This window comes from Scyliorhinus canicula, chromosome 2, assembly GCF_902713615.1.
Source record: "Scyliorhinus canicula chromosome 2, sScyCan1.1, whole genome shotgun sequence".
NCBI lineage: Eukaryota > Metazoa > Chordata > Chondrichthyes > Carcharhiniformes > Scyliorhinidae > Scyliorhinus > Scyliorhinus canicula.
This window is the reverse complement of record NC_052147.1, coordinates 100,644,531-100,668,889: the sequence shown is the minus strand read 5'-3', so window position 1 is coordinate 100,668,889 and position 24,359 is coordinate 100,644,531. Positions and strand designations below refer to the sequence as shown.

Sequence of the window (24,359 nt, the reverse complement as noted above, 5' to 3'; positions counted from 1 at the left end):
GTGGGACCATGTCTGACCCACGCCGGCGGGACGGGCCAAAAACGGACGGCTGCTCGGCCCATCGGGGCCTGGAGAATTGCCGGGGCGGCCGCTGCCCTCAGCCCCCGACTGGCATGACATGAACCCCGCCCCCGCCCGAAAATGGTGCCGGAGATTACGGCAGCCAGCGGCGGAGTGGGATTCACCCCCCCACCCCCGCGGATTCTCCGACCCGGCAGGGGATTCTCTGACTCGGCGAAGGGTCGGAGAATCCAGCTGCCAATCTTTTGAAACCCCCTGAAAATGGCTGCCATGATTTTCTAAGAATCCCTGCGGTTATGATTAACCCTTCACCCCACAATGGCTGAAACCATAGCCGTGTTTTGGTCAGATCCTAAATTTTGTTTTTCACATTCATTCTTCAGATGTGTGACCTGCATTGATTTGCCCGCCTAAGTTGCTCCACCTAACAGAATTACCTGTGAGGCTACTTTCAGCTCCAGAACCAAATTGATATGAAACAAATTGCATTGTTATTGTGCCGTCCAAACCTCAGAACATCGCAAACTATTTTACGGTGTAGTTCTTTAGTCTATTGTCAAAGTTTGTGACGAAGGAGACTGTGGTGAACTCCTCATTAGTGAACCGTCTGGGTTCTTACGGAACTTTGACAGCTTCATGGTCACTTTTAGTGGCACAAACGTTTTACTGAATTCACACTCTCGAGGTGGGATTTGAACTCTGATGTTTGGATTATCACTGCAGCACAGTCGCAGCTGATACGCAGTAGGTAAGAAGCTTCACAGAGGATGAGGGGCCATTGAACCACTCCAAGGATACAGCCACAGAGTAACGAGAGGATACAGTGCGACACTGGGAAAGAGGGACTTTAAAAGGTGGAAGGGAGACACAGAAAAGCAGCGGGGGGGGGCGGCGCTGGAGAGAACCAGACAAAAATAAAACTGAGAAAGAGTGAAAAATAGAGTGGAGAAAGGAAGGAAAAATTGAAAGCCAAAGGAAAACTGTTCTATAAACCCTTGCATACACCGTGTGGATTTACTTGATCATTTTCCTTTTACCCCAGTTTTAGTCCAAATGCACTCCGGATCTGTGCCAAAAATGGTGTGGAAAAAATACCAAAGAATTCCCTGAATTAAAAACAAATAATTTACCGAGGAAGTATGACTTTGATCACTGATGGATTCAAAGGTATTAATCGGGCAGTACGAGTCCTAGCTCCGTGGGGAATGGCATCAGGATGTCTCTCACTCCAAAGTCTGAAAACCGCCCAACCTGCATGGGATGGATCTGCCCAAGAATTATTGGGGCACCTACATCCAAAGGACTGTCTTTTTTGGAATAGAGCGAAGTAGATTCCAAGAGTGGCAATCACAGATTTTCTGACTTCGAATCCAGCATGGATAGTCTAACTTCTGCGTCAGTTGAGAGGCGATAGAGGGTTCAAAGTCAATGAACGACACAGAGCTTTACCCGAAATTGAAAATTATCCCAGAATGCTGCAGTATAAGATTTTAAATTGTCTGCGTATTTTGGAACACATACTCCAGGGAATGTAAAGTATCCTGAGGAATCTCTACTGTATGTTACTGAACACTACTAATAATTATTACAGTGTGTTTTTTTATGAATGAGTTGCGATATACTGTAAAATAAATATTTCATGTACTTACTGTGTGTTGGTATAATATTTTGTGCTATCTCTGTAACTTCCACCATCTGAAATCAACGGGAAGGGCCTTAACTCCAAGTATTTGGTACTATCTTTTGCCCGATCCTAAGCCCTTTCCCTCAGTATATAAGATATGCTTGCAGGGTTTCACAGCTGAACAGGCCAGACCTTAAAGGGCTAACCCAGTGACAAAACAACTCAGGAAATGGTCCTTTCATAGAACATAGAACAGTACAGTACAGTACAGTACAGCACAGAACAGGCCCTTCGGCCCTCAATGTTGTGCCGAGCCATGATCACCCTACTCAAACCCACGTATCCACCCTACACCCGTAACCCAACAACCCCCCCCCTTAACCTTACTTTTTATTAGGACACTACGGGCAATTTAGCATGGCCAATCCACCTAACCCGCACATCTTTGGACTGTGAGAGGAAACCGGAGCACCCGGAGGAAACCCACGCACACAGGGGGAGGACGTGCAGATTCCACACAGACAGTGACCCAGCCGGGAATCGAACCTGGGACCCTGGAGCTGTGAAGCATTTATGCTAACCACCATGCTACCCTGCTGCCCCTTTCCTGCTTTTTCTGGGGAGGAGGGAAGGATTTATCAATAACTGCCAATCTACAGAGACCTTAAAATACACCTCACAGGAATTTGCTTCCAAGTGACCCCAATAGGCACTTATTGACAGTAATAAAGTCCCTGTAGGCTTAAAGGGACAGGGCAGGCTCAGAATGCAATACTTGGTGAACTGTGGGATATTACTCTGCTAATCCTTTTTTAAATAAATTATTTTATTTAAAAATTGTTTTAAAATTATTTTAAAAATTGAGTTTTTTTCAATTAAGGTGCAAAGTAGCTGAGGGGAGGGTACCCTGTTTCTCCAACACACAATTAGTGGTTGTACCGTTTGGCCTTGTATATGTTTTTTTACTGTTTTAATAAAAAGATATGGCCAATCCACCTAGCCTGCACATCTTTGGGTTGTGGGGATGAAACCCATGCAAGCATGGGGAGAATGTGCAAACTCCACATGGACAGTGACCCAGGGCTGGGATCGAACCTGGGTCCTCAGTGCCGTGCCACAGTAGTGCTAACCAATGCACCACCGCGCCGCCAACTCTGCTAATCCTTACAAAACAACACATTGAATTCCCTATTGCTCAAAGTCAGTAAGACAAGCCCCGACCAATTGTGCAGGTGACATGATGAGTTCCAATACAGATGACAAAACACGGGCATGTGGTAAGTAGCTCATTTATTAGTGAAGCAGATATAGGTACAATTCTAAATTCAGAAGCAACGCATCAGGATTAATGCTGGAAAATATTTTCAGTGCATTGTTAACTCAGAGCAGATTTTGGAAAATGAACCATAACATGTATATTGTAGGAACTTGCTCATAACGAGCACCACGCCTGCTTTAATCGTCATGATGCAGCTGGTGTGGTCGTGCATAACAGTATCTACTTAATCGTTAGACAACTATATTGATCCAAGTAGAGTGCCATTCATCCCCCTAGTGACGGGGCATTTGAGCTTTGATGCATAACAGCCATGTGAGCAACTGAAGAGGAGATCAGCTCAATGTAGCAGAATGCCATTCTCTTTGGTTAGTGCAGGATATTTTGAGTTATTGTCATGGACCTCTTTGCCAAAAGGATGCATTTTGTTGTGACTTGCATGATCTCAGGACATCCCAAAGCACTTCATTGCCACTTAAGTACTCCTGAAGTGTAGTCAGTTTGTGGTGTAGGAAATGCGGCAGCAAATTTTCACACAGCAAGATCCCACAAACAGGAATATGATAATGTCAAGAGAATTAGTCACGGTGATGTCAGTGGAGAGATAAATATTAGCCAGGACACCAGAGAGAACTGAAACGGTGCTATGGGATCTTTTACATTCACATGAGACTGCTGGGAAACAAATTCCATTTGAACTTATGTCGCTCATCAATAGAAAATTGCAAGCCTGATAACTTGGAGACCTGCCATGGGAGCAGGAGTTCACGATCCACCAGGATTGAATTTGCAAATAAGAATGTTACATGAGCCCATAAGCCATTCAGTTTCCTTATCATTCTCTCCTGCACTTGAACTGGCTTCATGAACCGTGCTCACCCTCTCTGGCTTTGTCCAGCTTGAATGAGCTGAGGCAGTGGGTGGTGGCTGGCTATTCCTCCACATGGGCATCACAGCCAAATTAAACCCTAAATTTAACCCAGCGTTTCACACGTGCCCACTTCCTAGCAAGAGTCGGGTCCTCAGTCGATGTGCAGGGACGGCATTTATTGTGCGACCCTAATTGTCCTTGAGAAGGTGATGGTGTTGAGCCATCCCATTCAAAGGATACAGTCCATGTCCTGGAGATACTCCCACAGTGCTGCTCCCCAGGGAGTTCCAGGATTTTGGACCAGCGATGGTGAAGGAACAGAGATACATTTACAAATCAGGATGGTTTGCGATTTAAGATGGAACTTGAAGACTGATATTTCCATGTGTCTATCTTCTCCTGAATTGGAGAGGCTGTATTAAATTGAGATCTTGTTGACAAATTTACACAATTTTGTTTTCTGAAAATACTAAAACCCTAAACAAAATATGCGTAGAATCGCTCCAGCGCAGGAGGCCATTTGGCCCATCAGGTCTGTGCTGACCCTCTGAAAGAACACCCTACCTAGGGCAGTCTCCAGAGAGAATAAAAGGTGTGAAAGGCCAAACAGCAGAAAAACTAAAATCAGAGGGTAAACTGTGACAGATGTAGATGTGGGGGCCGGGCCGGTTTCCACATCGAATTCAACAACTTCAGATGATTAGCTCTACCCCACCTCGACCCCTTTGTTTTCATTCTATTTCATTTCAACTGTCTTTTACATTTTATTTATTTCTTGTCTTTCTTTAGATTTATATTCCCCCCCCCAATATTATCCCCCTTTTCCTTACCTTTTCTCCCCTTTGCTTACCCCTTCCCTTTTTCTCATTTTTCCTCTCTCCCACTCATGACCCCCCTCTGATTTTAGTTTCTCTGCTGTTTGGTCTTTGACACCTTTTATTCTCTCTGGGGACTGCCATTAGCACTCTTTCCCCTTGGTTTCTGCGGCTATTAGCACTCTTTTCCCTTGGTTTCTGTGGTTATGACTCCTCTTTCATTCCCTCACCCTTCAATATAAATATCTCCCACTTTCTCTGTCTTTTACCTTTGTCAAAGGGTCATCTGGACTCGAAACATTAGCTCTTTTCTCTCCCTACAGATGCTGCCAGACCTGCTGATTTTCCAGCATTTTCTCTTTTGGTTCCGCAGAATGTTGTTGTTGTAATTGAACTAATCGTGGCCTTTGTTAATGAACAGCAGGCTGAGGCAAGTTAGGTTTATCAGCATTTTTAAGTTAGTGTTAAACATTTAGTAGATTTTACTAGTGCCAACCTTCAGAAATAAAACAAAACTATTATAAGTTGTAACTCAATGTTAATTAATATCTTAAAATTATCTCATACAGTGTTTTAACTACCCAGCACAGCTCAAAAGATTCCACAAATGGCATTCAGGGTTTATGATCGACGCAGATGTCTTCATTCATCATCCGCAGTAACGGGCACCCGCGCCCCACCCCCATCTCAGTGTTGGACCTAAAATAAATATTAGGAGAGAAAAATACAAAATGGATGCACAGAAGTTAACATGAGCCATGGTGTTGAATTGTAGTCGCCAAACCTCCAGGATTTCTCTGGAGACTCTTAAGATCCACTGCTGTGATAATCAGTGTGGTAATATCGTGAGGCATTAAATAAATGATTGTGTTTTCCCATTTGTTTTATAAATAATATACAATAATGTTCAACAAATTAGAGATAAGGGAAAAAGGGGGTGAGAATGATCTACCTGAAATTAGTTTGCTATGTACGCAGAACATTTTGCAACAAGGGAAAATATTGTAGTCTTTAAGGGTTCTTGCTATCAGCCATTGTAACTTTGGCAGTAACCAGGGGTAGTGTGGGAGTTTGAGGGTGAAGGGAAGGTGGAGGGTGGGAGGGGAAGATCTGGGACTTGGGTCAAGCTGTGCTATAAGACAATCAAAAAAATGCTCAATTACATATGGTTCAATTAATTCCCCTAGTTCCATTTCTCATTGGAAGACACATCACCTTTGAATGAGAAACAGAACCCTCTTCAAAGACCAGTCAGCGGGTCTCGGAAGAGGCCCACAACGAAAATCAAGTTGCAGCATTTCTTTTTGTGAAAATACAATGCACTCTCCTTTCCTGTCACCAGATAGTCTCAAAATATTGGCTCCATGTCGTTACGAATCCACTGTTAATAACTGCTTTTTTCCAATATGGTTTTCGTATTTGCAGGAATAGATGATGGACAGTCTACCAATGATCCTCTATGTACATCTAAGTGTGATAACCAGGGACAAAGCAGCATCTCACAATGATTGCACACAGAACATTTGTTAAAACTGGTCCTAATAATTGAGAAATGAGTTGGCCTAGGTATTTAGTAGTTCCAGTGTTGGACTTTCAATATAAACTGTAACCCCAATCTGCAGATAGTTGGGGTTCCCCCATAAAATGGGTTAATGAGTTCAGGCAATAGTCCTTGCCTGCTCTGTGTGTAGTGTTTAACTGCAGGAGGTCAGTCTGTGCAAACTGCCAGCAAGACTTGGCTTCATAGTCCAGGTTAAATATCTCAGATCATCCGGCCTACACACAAACCTTATCAGTCAATAGTATCGAAGAAAAATGAACGGTGTGAAAGAATCCTGTCTCGGGTCTAATGGTCTTTCAACCTGATGAAGTTGATTATCTCCTAGCTTGAGCGTCAGCAGGATTTACTGACCCAGGAAGAAGTTACAATGCAATCCAGATAATGTGCCAAATGGAAATGTGTCTCTTATTTTAGATTCTAACTGAACTTAGCCAATTCATGCAATGGCACATGTGCCGCGCACACATCGTTGGTAGTTTTTACACAGGGGTGATGCTGAGGTCTTCAGACAGTGACAGGCCCGAGTCACGGTCTCTTGCTAACTTCTCTGGGTTGCAAAGGGAGTGCATTTCCTTGCTGAGAGGCAGCGTCTTCTGCTTGGAACCGTCCTCGTCACTTGCATCCGATGACACCTGCGTTCCCTCAGAATCGTAGCCCAGGCCATCGTAGGCATAATTTATGTTTCCACAAGGGAAGCTCTGCGTTTTGACCAGTGTTGGCCTTCCGGTTTCCAGAGCTGGGTAGTGACTGCCTGGAGAAGGGGTTTGCCGGGAACTTGGTGGGGAGCTGCTGTTGCAATCTAAACCTGAATCCTCCCGCTCAGGGGTTCCCATGGGCTTCCCATCCACCTCTGACCCTGTTGCAGCTCTGTTGTAGCTCTCAGAGACCCAGGAGCCATAGGTGGGATTCCATAAGGTCTTGGTCTGATTTTTCAGCCTTTGCCCTTGCTGAGATTTGGCTTCAGTGTAGTGATTGGCCCCGGTATCTTGGTAAAGCCAGCGGCTGCCAACTGAGGCCATTTGGTGGCCGCTCTCTACCTTGGCGCCAAAGCTCTCTATCTTCGGTAGCTCCTGAGGATGTTGAAGCTTCGATCCAGAGTGCAAAGATTCAGATGTTGTCAGATTGGCAGCTTGAGGCGCAATACTTGGGCTGACCCTCAAAGGGGCCATGTTGCTAGAGCTGTCAGGGCGCATCACCAAATTTCCTTCATCCTCTGACATGGGTCCATACTCAACAGGAAGTAGAGTGTTGACGATGTCTGGATCCTGAAAGCAAAAATAAAACAAGGCATTAGAACATAATGGATGGAATTCTGCTGCTTTTGGGATTCCCTTTTCCCGCTGGCAGCCCACCCCCGCCCATGTGTTTCCTGGAAGAGTGGGGAGGCTTCAATGCGAAATCCCATTGGCAAGCAGTGGGTGGAGAGAATCACAACGCCAACGAATGGTGCACCACCGAAAAATAGGCGGCTGGGGGACTGGAGAATACCGCGCAATGCATATTTCCAGTGTGGTAGTCAGTATTAGGGGTATTATGGTACCTAGGTTGGAGGTACCTGATGCTGTAAGATCATTGGTGAAGCCTGCCTGCTGGTTCCGCCCAGTAAGGCGGAGTATAAGAGTCTCTGTTTCCCTAGCTGCTGCATTCTGTACCTGCGATGCTGGGGGAAACATCTAGTTCAATAAAGCCTTCAATTGTCCTACAATCTCGCTTCGGGAGTTATTGATCGTGCATCAATTTATTGAACTAGATTTGAAGAATGGTGCTCCGCATCAAGTCGGAGTGTCTGCAACTTAGCCCCCACGAGGCAAACTCAGCGGCGACCTTTAAACACTGGCTGGCGGGTTTCAACGGATACATCAGGACGGCCACAACTACACCCACGGAGGACCAGAAACTGCAAGTTCTCCACTCAAGGGTGAGCCCAGAAATCTACACGCTCATCGAAGACGCGGACGGTTTCGAGGCCACGAAAGGACACTACATCCGCCCAATAAATCAGGTTTACGCCCGACATCTTCTAGCTACCAGATGACAAATTATTTCCAGGTATTTATTTGCAGGTACATTTCATAATGAAGCTATTAGTCGATCGGGGGCCCTGGTCGTCCTTTGTGATCGTGGCAGTTTCGGCAGTGATGCAGGCGTCGGCTCGGGCATCCATGACTCCGGGAGCGTGGCTTCTTCAGCTTCATCACCCCTGGGTGGGACCAGTGGAAGGACCGATCCCCCTGGGAAGGAGGCAGCCGTGCTCCTACAGCGCACTGCTGGTACTAGGTAGGAACTGTAACTGTCCGCAAGTCTCAGCCGATGACCACACGGAACTTTTAATGCAGGATGCCTCCATTGCAGGTATGCAGTCCTCTCAGATCTGCCAGCGGCTGCTGGAAAAAGTGACGCTGAGTCTCAAGGAGCCTCGGGCCCTCGCAAGCTCCTTAGACGTAGCCTCCCGCAACGCCCGAGCATATGTTCCCGACTGCGCGGCAGCCCCATGGGCATCATGGACCCCACCCGCAGCCGATTCTGATGCATCCCCCAACTCCCCACAAGCTTGTGCCGCACGACTGCCAGGCCACCCCCTGGGTGCCCCGATGTTATTTTTGCGGGCAAGCCAAGCACCCCCAGCAACGCTGCCCGGCCTGCTCCGCAACTTGCACGGGCTGTGGAAAAAAGGGGCATTTCATGGCGGTATGCCAGGCCCTCCACTGACCACAACACGTACTTCCTGAATGTGATTGACGAGTACTCCCGGTTCCCGTTCGCCATCCCCTGTCCCGACATGACCGCTGCCACTATCATTAAAGCCCTCCACAGCATCTTTACCCTGTTCGGTTTCCCCACCTACGTCCACAGCGATAGGGGGTCCTCCTTCATGAGCGACGAACTGCGTCAATTCCTGCTCAGCAAGGGCATTGCCTCAAGCAGGATGACCAGTTATAACCCTCCTTCATGCTAACCCTCAGTACGCCTATGTGGCGTATCCCAACGGCCGGCAGGATATGGTCTCCCTCTGGGACCTGGGGCCCTCTGGATACCCACCCACACCCCCCTCACCAACCCCACCCACCCTCCCACCGGCGCACCCCACGGCTGCCTCCTTCCCAGGGGGATCGGTCCTTCCACTGGTCCCACCCAGGGGTGATGAAGCTGAAGAAGCCACGCTCCCGGAGTCATGGATGCCCGAGCCAGCGCCTGCATCACTGCCGAAACTGCCACGATCACAAAGGACGACCAGGACCCCCGATCGACTAATAGCTTCATTATGAAATGTACCTGCAAATAAATACCTGTAAATAATTTGTGTGGTATGTAAAATGCAAAACACTGTACCACCTACGGGTACCGCCATAATCTCCACCACTGTACAACGCGAGAACACCACCCCCGCCAGACTTTTTTTTAAACAGGGGGTGAATGGAGGGGCTGGTTTAGCTCACTGGGCTAAATCGCTGGCTTTTAAAGCAGACCAAGCAGGCCAGCAGCACGGTTCGATTCCCGTACCAGCCTCCCCGGACAGGCGCCGGAATGTGGCGACTAGGGGCTTTTCACAGTAACTTCATTGAAGCCTACTCGTGACAATAAGCGATTTTAATTTCAATGTGGTAGTCGGTATTAGGGGTATTACGGTACCTAGGTTGGAGGTACCTGATGCTATAAGATCATTGGTGTTGGACTTCCGGTTGCGGCTATGCGGAGCTAAGCCGCACGTTCGGCAGCTCCCGCCAGGAACGGACTTTTGGGCTCTTTTTAGGGCCCCCAGCAGTACCTGATCGACGGTTCCTGACGTGGGAAGGTGTCAGCAGCAGATCCCCAGTGTTCTATGGTCTGGACCAGGAGTGGGGCCAGGAAAATAGCGGTGGCAGCGCCTAGGAAAAAGCGGGGGAAGAAAAACAAGATGGCGGCCGGCGGAGGCCTCGAGGAATGGAGGCAGTGGGCGCAGGAGCAGCAGGAGACTCTCTAGCGCTGCTTTCGGGAGCTCAAAATGGAGCTGCTAGAATCGCTGAAGGCTAATACGGACAAGCTGCTGGCGACGCAGACAGCCCAGGGGGTGGCAATCCAGGAGCTCTGACAACAAGCCTCCAAAAGAGAGGATGAGTCCTCAGCCCTCGCAGTAAAGGTGAAGATGCATGAGGCGCCCCATAAGAAGTGGCAGGAGTGGTTCGAGGAGATGGAGAACCGGCCGAGGCGGAAAAATTTGCGGATCGTGGGCCTCACGGAGGGGCTGGAGGGGTCAGACCTGGCAGCCAATGTGGTCGTCTTGCTGAACTCGCTGATGGGAGCTGGGTCCTTCCAGGGGCCCCTGGAGCTGGAGGGGGCCCACAGAATACTGGCCAGGAGGCCCAAGCCAAATGAGCCGCCACGGGCGGTGCTGGTGCGGTTCCACCGGTTCATTGACTGAGAGTGCGTGCTTAGGTGGGCCAAGAAGGACGGAGTAGCAAGTGGGAGAACACGGTGGTGCGGATCTACCAGGACTGGAGTGCGGAGGTGGCTAAGCGGAGGGCCGGGTACAACCGGACGAATGCGGTGCTCCACAGAAAGAGTGTGAAGTTTGGCATGTTACAGCCGGCGCGTTTGTGGGTCACCTACAAGGTGTGAGCCGGGGGTCATTCATGAGGACCAGACGGGGTTTGTGAAGGGAAGGCAGCTGAACACCAATATACGTAGGCTTCTGAATGTTATAATGATGCTGGCAGTAGAAGGGGAGGCGGAGATAGTGGTAGCATTAGACGCAGAGATGGCCTTTGATAGGGTTGAGTGGGGGTACTTGTGGGAGGTGCTGGAAAGGTTTGGGTTCGGGGAGGGGTTTGTCAGTTGGGTGAGGCTGTTATATGAGGCCCCGATGGTGAGTGTAGCCATGAATAGGAGGAGATCGGAGTACCTTCAGCTGCACCGGGGGACGAGACAGGGGTGTCCCCTGTCCCCCTTGCTCTTCGCGTTGGCAATTGAGCCCCTGGCCATGGCGTTGGGGGAGTCGGGGAATTGGAGGGGTCTGGTGCGGGGTGGGGAGGAGCATCGAGTGTCACTTTACGCAGATGACTTGTTGCTATATGTGGTGGACCCAGTGGGGGGAATGCCGGAAGTGATGAAGATTCTCAGGGAATTTGGGGGCTTTTCAGGGTACAAGCTCAACCTGGGTAAGAGTGAGTTGTTCGTTGTGCACCTGGGGGATCAGGAGGAGGGAATTGGTAGGCTCCCACTGAAAAGGGCAGGGAGGAGATTTAGGTACTTGGGAGTCCAGATGGCTAGGAGCTGGGGGGCCCTACACAAACTTAACCTCACAAGGCTGGTGGAGCAAATGGAGGAGGATGGGACATGTTGCCGCTGTTGCTGGCGGGCAGGGTGCAGTCAGTCAAGATGACGGTGCTCCCGAGGTTTTTGTTCCTGTTCCAGTGCCTCCCCATCCTTATCCCGAAGGTCTTTTTTAGGAGGGTCAACAGGAGTATTACGGGATTTGTATGGGCGCATTGGACTCCGAGGGTTAGAAGGGTGTTTTTGGAGCGGGGCAGGGATAGGTGGGAGGGGGCTGGCGCTGCCCAACCTCTGTGGGTACTATTAAGACCATAAGACCATAAGACATAGGAGTGGAAGTAAGGCCATTCGGCCCATCGAGTCCACTCCACCATTCAATCATGGTTGATTTCAACTCCATTTACCCGCTCTCTCACCATAGCCCTTAATTCCTCGAGAAATCAAGAATTTATCAATTTCTGTCTTAAAGACACTCAATGTCCCGGCCTCCACCGCCCTCTGTGGCAATGAATTCCACAGACCTACCACTCTCTGCCTGAAGAAATTTCTCCTCATATCTGTTCTAAAGTGACTCCCTTTTATTCTAAGGCTGTGCCCCCGCGTCCTAGTCTCCCCTGCTAATGGAAACAACTTCCCTACGTCCATCCTATCCAAGCCATTCATTATCTTGTACATTTCTATTAGATCTCCCCTCAACCTCCTAAACTCCAATGAATATAATCCCACGATCCTCAGACGTTCATCGTATGTTAGGCCTACCATTCCTGGGATCATCCGTGTGAATCTCCGCTGGACCCGCTCCAGTGCCAGTATGTCCTTCCTGAGGTATGGGGCCCAAAATTGCTCACAGTATTCTAAATGGGGCCTAACTAGTGCTTTATAAAGCCTCAGAAGTACATCCCTGCTTTTATATTCCAAGCCTCTTGAGATAAATGACAACATTACATTTGCTTTCTTAATTACGGACTCAACCTGCAAGTTTACATTTAGAGAATCCTGGACTAGGACTCCCAAGTCCCTTTGCACTTTAGCATTATGAATTTTGTCACCGTTTAGAAAATAGTCCATGCCTCTATTCTTTTTTCCAAAGTGCAAGACCTCGCACTTGCCCACGTTGAATTTCATCAGCCACTTCTTGGACCATTCTCCTAAACTGTCTAAATCTTTCTGCAGCCTCCCCACCTCCTCAATACTACCTGCCCCTCCACCTATCTTTGTATCATCGGCAAACTTGGCCAGAATGCCCCCAGTCCCGTCATCTAGATCGTTAATATATAAAGAGAACAGCTGTGGCCCCAACACTGAACCCTGCGGGACACCACTTGTCACCGGTTGCCATTCCGAAAAAGAACCTTTTATCCCAACTCTCTGCCTTCTGTCTGACAGCCAATCGTCAATCCATGTTAGTACCTTGCCTCGAATACCATGGGCCCTTATTTTACTCAGCAGTCTCCCATGAGGCACCTTGTCAAAGGCCTTTTGGAAGTCAAGATAGATAACATCCATTGGCTCTCCTTGGTCTAAGCTATTTGTTATCTCTTCAAAGAACTCTAACAGGTTTGTCAGGCACGACCTCCCCTTACTAAATCCATGCTGACTTGTCCTAATCTGACCCTGCACTTCCAAGAATTTAGAAATCTCATCCTTAACGATGGATTCTAGAATTTTGCCAACAACCGAGGTTAGGTTAATTGGCCTATAATTTTCCATCTTTTTTCTTGTTCCCTTCTTGAACAGGGGGGTTACAACAGCGATTTTCCAATCCTCTGGGACTTTCCCTGATTCCAGTGACTTTTGAAAGATCATAACTGACGCCTCCACTATTTCTTCAGCTATCTCCTTTAGAACTCTAGGATGTAGCCCATCTGGGCCTGGAGATTTATCAATTTTCAGACCTTTTAGTTTCTCTAGCACCTTCTCCTTTGTGATGGCAACCATATTCAACTCTGCCCCCTGACTTTCCTGAATTGTTGGGATATTACTCATGTCTTCTACTGTGAAGACTGACGCAAAGTACTTATTAAGTTCCTCAGCTATTTCCTTGTCTCCCATCACTAGATTACCAGCGTCATTTTGGAGCGGCCCAATGTCTACTTTTGCCTCCCGTTTGTTTTTAATGTATTTAAAGAAACTTTTACAATCATTCCTAATGTTACTGGCTAGCCTACCTTCATATTTGATCATCTCCTTCCTTATTTCTCTCTTTGTTATCCTCTGTTTGTTTTTGTAGCCTTCCCAATCTTCTGACTTCCCACTACTCTTTGCCACATTATAGGCTCTCTCTTTTGCCTTGATGCATTCCCTGACTTCCTTTGTCAGCAATGGTTGCCTAATCCTCCCTCTGATAACCTTTCTTTTCTTTGGGATGAACCTCTGCACTGTGTCCTCAATTACTCCCAGAAACTCCTGCCATTGCTGTTCTACTGTCTTTCCCACTAGGCTCTGCTTCCAGTCGATTTTCGTCAGTTCCTCCCTCATGCGCCTGTAATTACCTTTATTTAACTGTAAAACCTTTACATCTGATTCTACCTTCTTTCTTTCAAATTGCAGACTGAATTCTACCATATTATGATCACTGCTTCCTAAGTGTTCCCTTACTTTAAGATCTTTTATCAATTCTGGCTCATTACATAACACTAAGTCCAGAATAGCCTGTACCCTCGTGGGCTCCATCACAAGCTGTTCCAAAAAGCCATCCTGTAAACATTCAATGAATTCCCTTTCTTTGGGTCCACTGGCAACATTATTTACCCAGTCCACCTGCATATTGAAGTCCCCCATGATCACTGTGACCTTGCCTTTCTGACATGCCCTTTCTATTTCGTGGTGCATTTTGTGCCCCTGGTCCTGACCACTGTCAGGAGGCCTGTACATAACTCCCATTATGGTTTTTTTGCCTTTGTGGTTCCTCAACTCTACCCACACAGACTCCACATCGTCTGACCCTATGTCGTTTAGTGCTATTGATTTAATTTCATTTCTAATTAACAAGGCAACCCCGCCCCCTCTACCCACCTCTCTGTCTTTTCGATAGGTTGTAAATCCCTGGATGTTTAACTGCCAGTCCTGAACCCCCTGCAACCACGTCTCTGTGATGCCTACCACATCATACCTGCCAGTCACAATCTGGGCCACAAGCTCATCTACCTTGTTCCGTACACTATTGGGCTGCCAACGCAGAGATGGTGCGTAAATGGGTAATGGATGGGGAAGGGGCAGCATGGAAGAGGATGGAGATGGCGTCCTGTGTGGACACGAGCCTGGAGGCGCTGGTAACGGCGCCATTGCTGCTCCTTCCAATGAGGTATACCACGAGCCCGGTGGTGGCGGCTACCCTCAAACTTTGGGGGCAATAGAGACGGCATAGGGGGAGGTGGGGGGCTCGATGGAGTCCCCGATACGGGGGAACCATCGGTTTGTTCCTGGGAGCATTGATGGCGGGTTTCTTAGCTGGCACAGGGTAGGTATTAGGAGGTTGAGGGACCTGTTTGTAGATGGGAGGTTTGCGAGCTTGGGTGAGTTAGGGGGGAAGTTTGGGCTCCCCCCGGGGAACATGTTTAGGTACATGCAGGTTAGGGCGTTTGCCAGGCGGCAAGTGGAGGGGTTCCCTCTGTTGCCCCCACGTGGGGTACGGGACAGGGTGCTCTCGGGGGTGTGGGTTAGAGGAGGGAGGATTTTGGACGTGTACCACGTGATGCAGGAGGTAGATGAGGCCTCGGTGGAGGAGCTGGGGGAGGAGATTGAGGAGGGGACGTGGGCGGATGCCCTGGAAAGGGTGAATTCCTCCTCTTCTTGTGCGAGGCTTAGCCTCATACAGTTCAAGGTGCTACATAGGGCTCATATGACCGGGACGAGGATGAGCAGGTTCTTCATGGGCGAAGACAGGTGTGCTAGGTGCTCGGGGAGCCCAGCGAACCATGCCCATATGTTCTGGGCATGCCCAGCGTGGGGGTATTTTGGAAGGGGGTAGCAAACACGGTGTCGAGGGTGGTAGGATCCAGGGTCGAGCCAGGCTGGGGGCTCACGATATTTGGGGTAGCAGTGGAGCCAGGAGTGCAGGAGGCGAAAGAGGCCGGTGTTCTGGCCTTTGCGTCCCTAGTAGCCCGGTGGAGGATCTTGCTTCAGTGGAAGGATGCGAGGCCCCCAAGCGTGGAGGCCTGGATCAATGATATGGCGGGGTTCATCAAATTGGAGAGGGTGAAATTTGCCCTGAGGGGATCAGTACAAGGGTTTTTCAGGCGGTGGCAGCCTTTCCTTGACTTCCTGGCAGAACGGTAGGGAAATAGGCCGGCAGCAGCAGCAACATGAGGGGGGGGGGGGGGGGTGGAGAGAGAGAGAGAGGGAGGGAGGGAGGGGGGGGGTGGGTTGTTTCGGTGGAGGGGAGAAATGTGTACATGTGTTTGTAGAATATGCCGGGTGCTAATCTATTTCTTCTTTTTGTAGTTACTGGGGGGGGGGGGGGGGGGGGGGGGTTGGTTTTGGGTGTTTTTTTGTGTTTTTTTCTTTTTTGTTGTTAATACTGTTTTCTTGTTGATATTTTTTGTTTTTGATTTTTTGTGAAAATTTTTCACTCCTCAAAAATTGGGAAAATTATTTTTAAAAGAAAAGATCATTGGTGTTGGAGGTACCTGATACTGTAAGATCATTGGTGAAGCCTGCCTGCTGGTTCCGCCCAGTAAGGCGGAGTATAAGAGTCTGTGTTTCCCTAGCTGCTGTATTCTGTACCTGTGCTGCTAGGGGAAACATCTAGTTCAATAACGTCTTCAATTGTCCTACAATCTCGCTTCGGGAGTTATTGATCGTGCATCACAGTTTTGAACTTCTGTCTCTCCCCCTCCCCTTCTGTCAGCTTTTACCATTCTAAAGCTTTCCAGGTCAGTCTCTTATCTTCCCTCTTTCAGACAAGATGTTAAATTCAGGTCCTTTCTGTCCTCTCAGGTGGACTTTAAAGATCCCATTGTCAGTGTTTCAAAGAGAAGTAGGAACATTTTTACCAGTGTCCTGACTAATATTTATCCCTCAGCCCATGTCACTAACAAATTATCAGTCATTGTTGTTGGGAACTTGCCATGAGAAAGCTGGACACACGCTTTGGGATGTCACGGGGTCATGAAATGCATGATATGAAGTCTTTCTTTTATCCACTCTCCATAAATGTAAATACAAGTTCTGATCTAATATTTATCCCTCAGCCCATGTCACTAACAAATTATCAGTCATTGTTGTTGGGAACTTGCCATGAGAAAGCTGGACACACGCTTTGGGATGTCTCGGGGTCATGAAATGCATGATATGAAGTCTTTCTTTTATCCACTCTCCATAAATGTAAATACAAGTTCTGATCTCCAATCACTCCTGTGCGTGCTTACTTCTTTGTCTGATCTCTATATGTCTTCATTTTAAAACTCTAATCCTCATGTTTAAATTTCTCCATGACCTCCCCTTTCCTACATCTGTAAAGTCCTCCAGTCTACAAGCCTCTGATATTTCTGCATTCACCTAACTGTCGTGTCGTCCATCTCCATTTCCTTCACTCCACCACTGATAGTCGTGCCTTCAGCTGACTAGGCCCTAAGCACTGGAATTTCTGGTCTATGTCTCTCTAACTCACTAATCCTTTCTCCCCTTTAATTTACCATCCTTAAAATTTATCATCTTGACCAAGCTTTTGGTCACCTGTCCTTCTTCACCTCAGCATCCATTTTGACTGATGACACTCCTGCCTTGCATCTTTGGCCGTTTCCCTCCTTTAGATAAGCTATTGTAGCATGATGGTTGTTGGGGTACAAGTCTCACAATGCCAGAAACAGGTTCCTCCAGAACAATATTTTCTAAACAATCTTTATGGATCATAGGGTTAATGTAGTGACCGTCATGTCAGGTGCAGGGCTCCAATATCGCACATTGATAGCCAGTGTGGCCATACCTGTTCCAACACAATAAATGGATGTTGATAGGCCATTCACCAATAGCAGTCTACACTAGTAATAACTCTAGAGTGATGTCCAATGGCCTACTTTGTAATCTACGGGCCAAGTCAGTGCTATTGTTTTTCTCCTCATGCACTATCTCATCTATTCCTGCTCTCCTGCTGTTTGGGGGTGTTCAGGACCCCAAAACCTTTCAATCTGGCTTCTATCCAAAACCCTTCTTCTGTCCTCCTGATCTCTGATCTACAGATGACACAAAGCCTCACTGCATGTTAACTGACACTCAAGACCATGATCATTAAGACATCAGGGCCAATGCTGACAATGGTGGCCGATCACTTGAGGCAATCTAAGGGTGGCTGACAAGCCACTTCCCCAGTAAAAGACCCTGACATTTTGGGCTAGGGCCTTGTTGCTTTTTGAAACTTCTGGGCTTTTATTTTCTCCTTGGGTCAACGGTTCCTTAGTTGCCTCCCAAAAATGTACATATTTTCCCTTCTCCGGCCAGTCACAGGATGAGAGTCCACAGTTATATTCCCTAAATTCAGTTCATTTCTATGAAGAAAGCACACTCAAACATGTTCAATCGTCATCACCTGCCTGATCCCTAACATCCTTTGATAGCCATAGAAGCTAGCTTTTTTTCACAGAGACTAGCTTGGGAGGGACAGCCCTCTATCTTTACAGAGAAGGAAAATCAAATGGGGTGTAAAACTGAACGCGGATCTGATTCCGCCTGTGCTGAACCCAGCAGCTTTAGCCCTCCTGTTTCCAATGAGTACATGTAAAGCTCCATACCTGTGTACAGTAGTTAATTCTTTCCAATATGGTGGCAAAATCTGGCCGGTGTTCAGGTTGGTGCTGCCAGCACTGGGTCATAATCCGATATCTAAAGAAACAGAATTGGATAAATTACTCCAACGCCCATCTACCATCATTTGAATAAAAGGAAGGATTTGTATCTTTCACTCCTTAAAAATAAATTTAGAGTACCCAATTCATTTGTTTTCCAATTAAGGGGCAATTTAGCGTGGCCAATCCACCTACCTTGCACATTTTTGGGTTGTGGCGCGGGAATTAGCACTGCTAATTCGATCCCGGCTCTGGGTCACTGTCCGTGTGGAATTTGCACATTCTCCCCATGTTTGCGTGGGTTTCGCCCCCACAGCTCAAAGATGTGCAGGGTAGGTGGATTGGCCATGTTAAATTGCCCCTTCATTGGAAAAAATGAATTGGGTACTCTGAATTAAAACATTTTTTTTTAAACTTTTGGGTTGTGGGGGACACAGACTGTGACCCAGGGCCAGGATTGAACCCAAGTCCTCGGCGCTGTGTGGCAGCAGTGCTAACCACTGCGTCACCATGCTGCCTATGTAGCACCTTTCACAACCTCTAGACAAACGCACAATCAATAGCATCACTAAATCCAGCATCATTAAGACCATTAAATATGACATCAAAAATACTGATCAATTCTGATTAGTGATTTTGCTAAATAAGGATTAATACCGCTAAAAAAAGGACTTCTGAAATGTAGTTACCATTGTAAAGTAGGAAACACAATGGCCAAATTGTTCACAACCAGGTCCCACAAACAATGGCAAGACAATGACCTGATAATTTGTCTTTGTGATTTTAGTTGGGTGATAAATATTCACCAGAACACAGGGGAATTCTCCATTGTTATTGACCCTGTCTACAACAATATCACTGCGCCTGTATTCAGCAACATTAATTGTCCTGTATTTAACAGCATTATTGATCCTGTATTTAACAGCGGTATTAATTCTTATTTAGCAAAATTACTAATCAGAATGGCTCAGTATCTTTTTAATGAATTTAGAGTACCCAATTATTTTTTTCCAATTGAGGGGTAATTTAGTGTGGCCAATCCACCCCCACCTACCTTACACATCTTTGGGTTGTGGGGACGAAACCCACGCAAACATGGGAGAATGTGTAAACTCCACACAGACACTGACCCAGAGCTAGCATCAAACCTGGGACCTCAGTGCTGTGAGGCAGCAGTGCTAACCACTGCGCCACCGTGCTGCCCAAAATTGCTCAGTATTTTTGATGTTATATTTAATGGTCTTACTGATCCTGGATTTAGCGATGTTATTGATTGGGCGTTTTTCAGTTTTGCTTTATCCAATTGTTTGAATTCATCCCAGCTTGACATCTCTATCTTTCTCTTGGAAATACTTACACAGGCCCTGGGCAGTTCTTGGGTGGGTCCATTCTTCCACCGCTTGTTACGAACTCCAAGACTTCCTGATTGCTCTTGCAGGGATATGGCATGTATCCGAGCGACAGAATTTCCCACAGCAACATACCAAATGACCTACAGTAACATTTAAAAGAAGGAAGGAAATTGGATTGATTGAGCCCTTCACATGCCCTCAGGACATCCAATAGCACTTCAGAAACAGTGAATGCAAACGGGCCATGAGGCGCTGGAATTTTGTCACCAAAAGGCAGGATCCTCATTGCTAAGGGGGTAGTGGTGAGGGCAGAACGATGGGGATTGCAGAGACTGGGGGCTGGACATGGGCTGCAGTCAGGCCAACTGACCCAGAGATTAGTTCAGGGGCAACCCACAGGGGGTGCTGGGTGTAGAGCCGGGCTGATTAAAAGGCCTATTTTGGCGCTGTGACACTTTGACCCACTTAAAATAAAAACAAACTGACCCTCTAGCCTTTACCCTTCACATCCCTCGCCCTCCCAACACATTTCCCACGTCTCATCCATGCCACCTCATGACCCCTGTACCAGGCTATGTACCCCACCCGACTCCCATGGTCCCTATATCAAACTCTAGCCCTCCACTCACCCACCGGTCCCTCATGACCCTTATGCCAAACTATGCCCCACCTATCCCCATGACCTCTTGTGCCCCTTTGCCAAGTTATGGCACTTATGTGCCTGTTGACCCACGATACACCTTATAGAACTAATGAACCCGATTGAGAATGAGTAAAAAGAACTTTAACAAAAACATTCATTAATTTATTACTTTCCACTATGTTAAAAAAAAGTCCTTTCAGTGCAGCCCATCAACAGCATCAATCATCAGATGCTTTAACTGGGAATATGTTCAATTGACAGCAGAGATCTGAGAGCCAGAGTTTTTAAGCAATGTTTTCCCTGAATCTGTCTTATTATCACTCACAACTCAGCATAACCTTGCGTAACAAGGTAATCATTACCTGCTCCCGTCTTACTTTGTTCCTTAATTCCCCAATACTTTCCTTAAGCACCTCACCCTCTCCCACCTTTTTTTCTTCAAGTAAGAGGTTGACCTATTCTGGCTAAATTGGAGATCATCTCATACAAGAGGAAGGTACCTGGTAATGGTTTTGAAATAAATTTAGAGCCCCCAATTCTTTTTTCCAATTAAGGGGCAACTTAGCGTGGCCAATTCACTTACCCTGTACATCTTTGGGTTGTGGGGGTGAGACCCACGCAGACACGGGGACAATGTGCAAAGTCCATACGGACAGTGACCCGGGGCCGGGATCGAACCTGGATCCTCTGCGCCATGAGGCAGCAATGCCAACAACTGCACCACCGTATCGCTCTAGGTACCTGGTAATGTTAATCAGTGCTATAGTGGTCCCTTTGATAAGTTTCAATTACCATGTGCGGAATTTTACAGCCCCTCCCGCTGGTCGGGTTTTCCAATCCTGCCGAAGTCAATGGAACTCTGCCCGAAAGGTGTGGGAGGGTGTGGATGCTTTGAAGAGGAATTTACTGGATTTTGTCCCCATTTAGCACCAACTCTGCCCTCCCCATACCGCAATCCAATTCCCCGCCCCTGCCCCCATTCCTACTTAGTTGGCCTGCGTTTCTTTTCTGGCTCCACTCCCAGGAGATGATCTAGTTTCTGGGTGAGGTGGGGCGTGGACTTATCAAGAAGCACAAGGCATCTCAACTCTGTGACAGAGATTAGAGAAACCAGTGGCCCTTTTCCTTTGTATGTTTGTATTTCTCTTTCAGGATTCTTGCTTCCAGGACCGAGTGTCCCAAACATTCCTCAGTCAAAACCTCCTCTGCCTCTGCACTGTGACGCATATCCTTAGTTATTTAAATCCTTGTCTATTCTTTCCTTCCTCCCATTCTGTGATATCCAGCTTGTTCATACACCTCACGCTCCATATACATTCCTCAACTGCAAATATGGCTACTCCTTTGACACATTCTCAAAAGTATGGATAATAAGAGGAGTGGATAATAAGATCTCTAGCTTGACTTGTCTGGATGAATGCGTCTCGAACAACACTCGAGAAATTCAGGAACATCCAGGACAAAGAAATCCATCCACCATCTCAAACATTCACTCCCTCCGCCAGTGAAGCATAGTGGCAGTCATACTATAAAGTGCAGTCCAGCAATTCACAAATGCTCCTTCGACAACTCCTTTCAAATCTGGGACTTGCACCATCCAGAAGGACAAGGGCAGCAAATCCATGGGAACACCACCACCTGCAGGTCCTCTCCAAGCCACGATCCTGACTTGGAACTAAATTGCCGTACCTTCATGTTGCTGGGACAAAATCCTGGAACACCCTGACAACACTGTGGGTGTACCTACACCACATGGACTGCAATTCAAGGTGCCTCAGCTTCTCAAGGGCATATAGTGATGGGCAACAAATGTTGGCATTGTCAGCGATGCCCATATCCCGTGAAAATAGGAAATGAAACAAAGACACCTCCAATTACTTTTAATATCCACAATACCGTAACAGCTTAAAAAAGTTCTGAAACCATCTACTGCCTGGCAGAATGCTCCTCTAAAGCCTAACTCCAAGCTTTCCTTCCAGACACTTCTGAAAATTCCAATGTCCTCCGGCCAATTCAACACACCTGTCCAATAGTTCCCTTATCTATTCCTCTGATGCTCTAATTTGTTCCCGGTCCCTAACTGTCTCCTATTGCCATTGATCCCATACTTGTATTCTTAAGTCACAGGGCTTCAGGGTGGACCATACATAGCACACAATTCTCCCTCTCTCTTCAGCAACTGTGCCCTTAGAAGGCATCGATGACCATGGAATTCCATGTGTTGCTTGGCAAGATTCTGCAGTCATTTGCCAATAACTAACTTGGCTATTCCTAAGCTAGAGATACCCCAGTTGCTGACCTCGACTCTGAAATTGACAGGCAGTTGCAATTGCACTCTGACTGACCCCAGTGGGCTAGATTCTCCATTTAATGGAAAAAGATTTCTATGCATCCACTTGCTTATGTTTCAAGATTAGGTGATTTGGGCATTAATAATAGCCAATATAGCTAGATTCAGCTTGTTGTGCACTGGAATATGTGGCTTCATTGTCAAAAGTAACATCACAGCTCCCTCACTTAATCTAAATTCTCCCATCGTTCCAAGATTATTCTAAAAGTTAAGGACCATCCAAAGGTTCTTTGTTTAGCGACATACTCCCTCCCCAACAGCACTGCGGGTGTACCTACACCAGCTGGACTGCAGCGGTTCAAGAAGGCAGATCACCCATTTTCACCTCAAATGCCTTGCTCTGTCTCTACCCTCCTTCAGAAGCCTCCATCAAACTTAACTTGTAGATCTTCTTTTAATCACCAGTCCTAATGCTGCTTTAGAATCGTAGAATCCGTACAGTGCAGAAGGAGGCCATTTGGCCCACTGAGTCTGCACCGATCCTCTGACAGAGCACTCAACCAAGACTCACTCCCCCGTAACTCCATAATCCCACCTAACATTTGGACACCAAGAGGAAATTTAGCATTGCCAATCCACCCAACCGCCACATTTTTGGACTTTCATGGACAAATATTCTCCTCAGTTAAGCCCCTTGGAACATTTCAAGAGGTTAAAGGTGCTGAGTAAGTGTCAATTGTTATACTTGTCTCATGACAAGATGTCAGCCTTATTATCCTAACACCGTCCCAGTAGAATGGCTTAGAAATTGAATCACGCCCAAAATACTCTTGAGGTAGGAAGCACAGGATACATATTTGCTGACGTGATAACAGGCAGCATGTTAAATTGTCGCTGACAACTCATTATAATGAGAGAGGCAGACATTACTACCCGTGCTGCAGGCCTGCTTCATTGGGTCAGGATCTTGAGCATCTCTGACCTCACTTGAAGATGGCTTGCACCACTTGAAGGATGACAGATTGCCGAGGGAGAGATCATGTACTAGGCCTGCAGGTGCGGACTCAGATGCCGACATTGAAGGCACAATCTACCGGAAGCCTGCTGTGTGACAATGCTTTCCCGTATTACCATGTGTCTGTCTTGGATGTGAAAATTCCTTCAAGGAATGCTTCTGGAGGCATCCATTTGACTGGCAGCATGGCACGCCCGCCTTTCCTGTAGTAGCTTGCCCTGGATACAGAAACATCAGAATTAGGCAATAAAAACTACATCCAGGAAGTCAGCTGAGCTTTTGAAGATAACCTCATTGAGGAAACACAAATTTGCATTTATACAGTGATGGATTTTATGGTTCTCCCACTGAGCATGCTTCCAGCAGGGTGGGGGGGGGGGGGGGGAATGCAAAATACAAGGGTTGCCGAGACCACTACCTTCCTTCCTCCCCAGAGCTGTCCTCCATAACAAGGTAGGTGGGAGGATGCTGAAATCGGCAGCCCACCCGCCGTTTGGAAATAAGTAATTGTGGGTCTGTTGTAAGCTGCACAGATCCTATTCGGTAGAGACAATTGGTCAGCCCAGGGATCTTGGGGAGTATGAGGTCCTCCGATAAGGGCGCAGGGCAATCGTTAACTTTTTCTGTTGTATAATTAGAGCCAGCCAGTTATGTACCGAATAGAGAGAAGACCAGTAGTGAACTACTGCTGTTATGTAAACATTAGTGTAAATAAAGTTACATTTTGTTTGACTCTTGAACTTGTGTTGGACTCTTCGTGGCCCTTATAAAAGGGGCACTTGCGCTTGTTAACAAGCTAGATGATATGCTGCCCACACCATCATGTGGTTGGCATGGGCAGGGGTGTGGTAATTGGTAG

General features: G+C 47.2%; 1 protein-coding gene across 1 annotated transcript in view; it reads right to left on the bottom strand.

The window, feature by feature from the left end:
- Window positions 1-4,857: 4,857 nt before the first annotated feature.
- ltk (leukocyte receptor tyrosine kinase) overlaps window positions 4,858-24,359 on the bottom strand; it is a 261,905-nt gene continuing 242,403 nt past the window's right edge. Inside the window, exons 18-21 of the mRNA XM_038784003.1 lie at window positions 23,617-23,718; window positions 19,558-19,692; window positions 18,147-18,237; window positions 4,858-7,433 (exon numbers count right to left, since the gene is read on the bottom strand). Coding sequence (XP_038639931.1) covers window positions 6,648-7,433; window positions 18,147-18,237; window positions 19,558-19,692; window positions 23,617-23,718 — 1,114 coding nt within the window. The 3' untranslated portion in view covers window positions 4,858-6,647. The remainder of the gene's footprint in view (window positions 7,434-18,146; window positions 18,238-19,557; window positions 19,693-23,616; window positions 23,719-24,359) is intronic.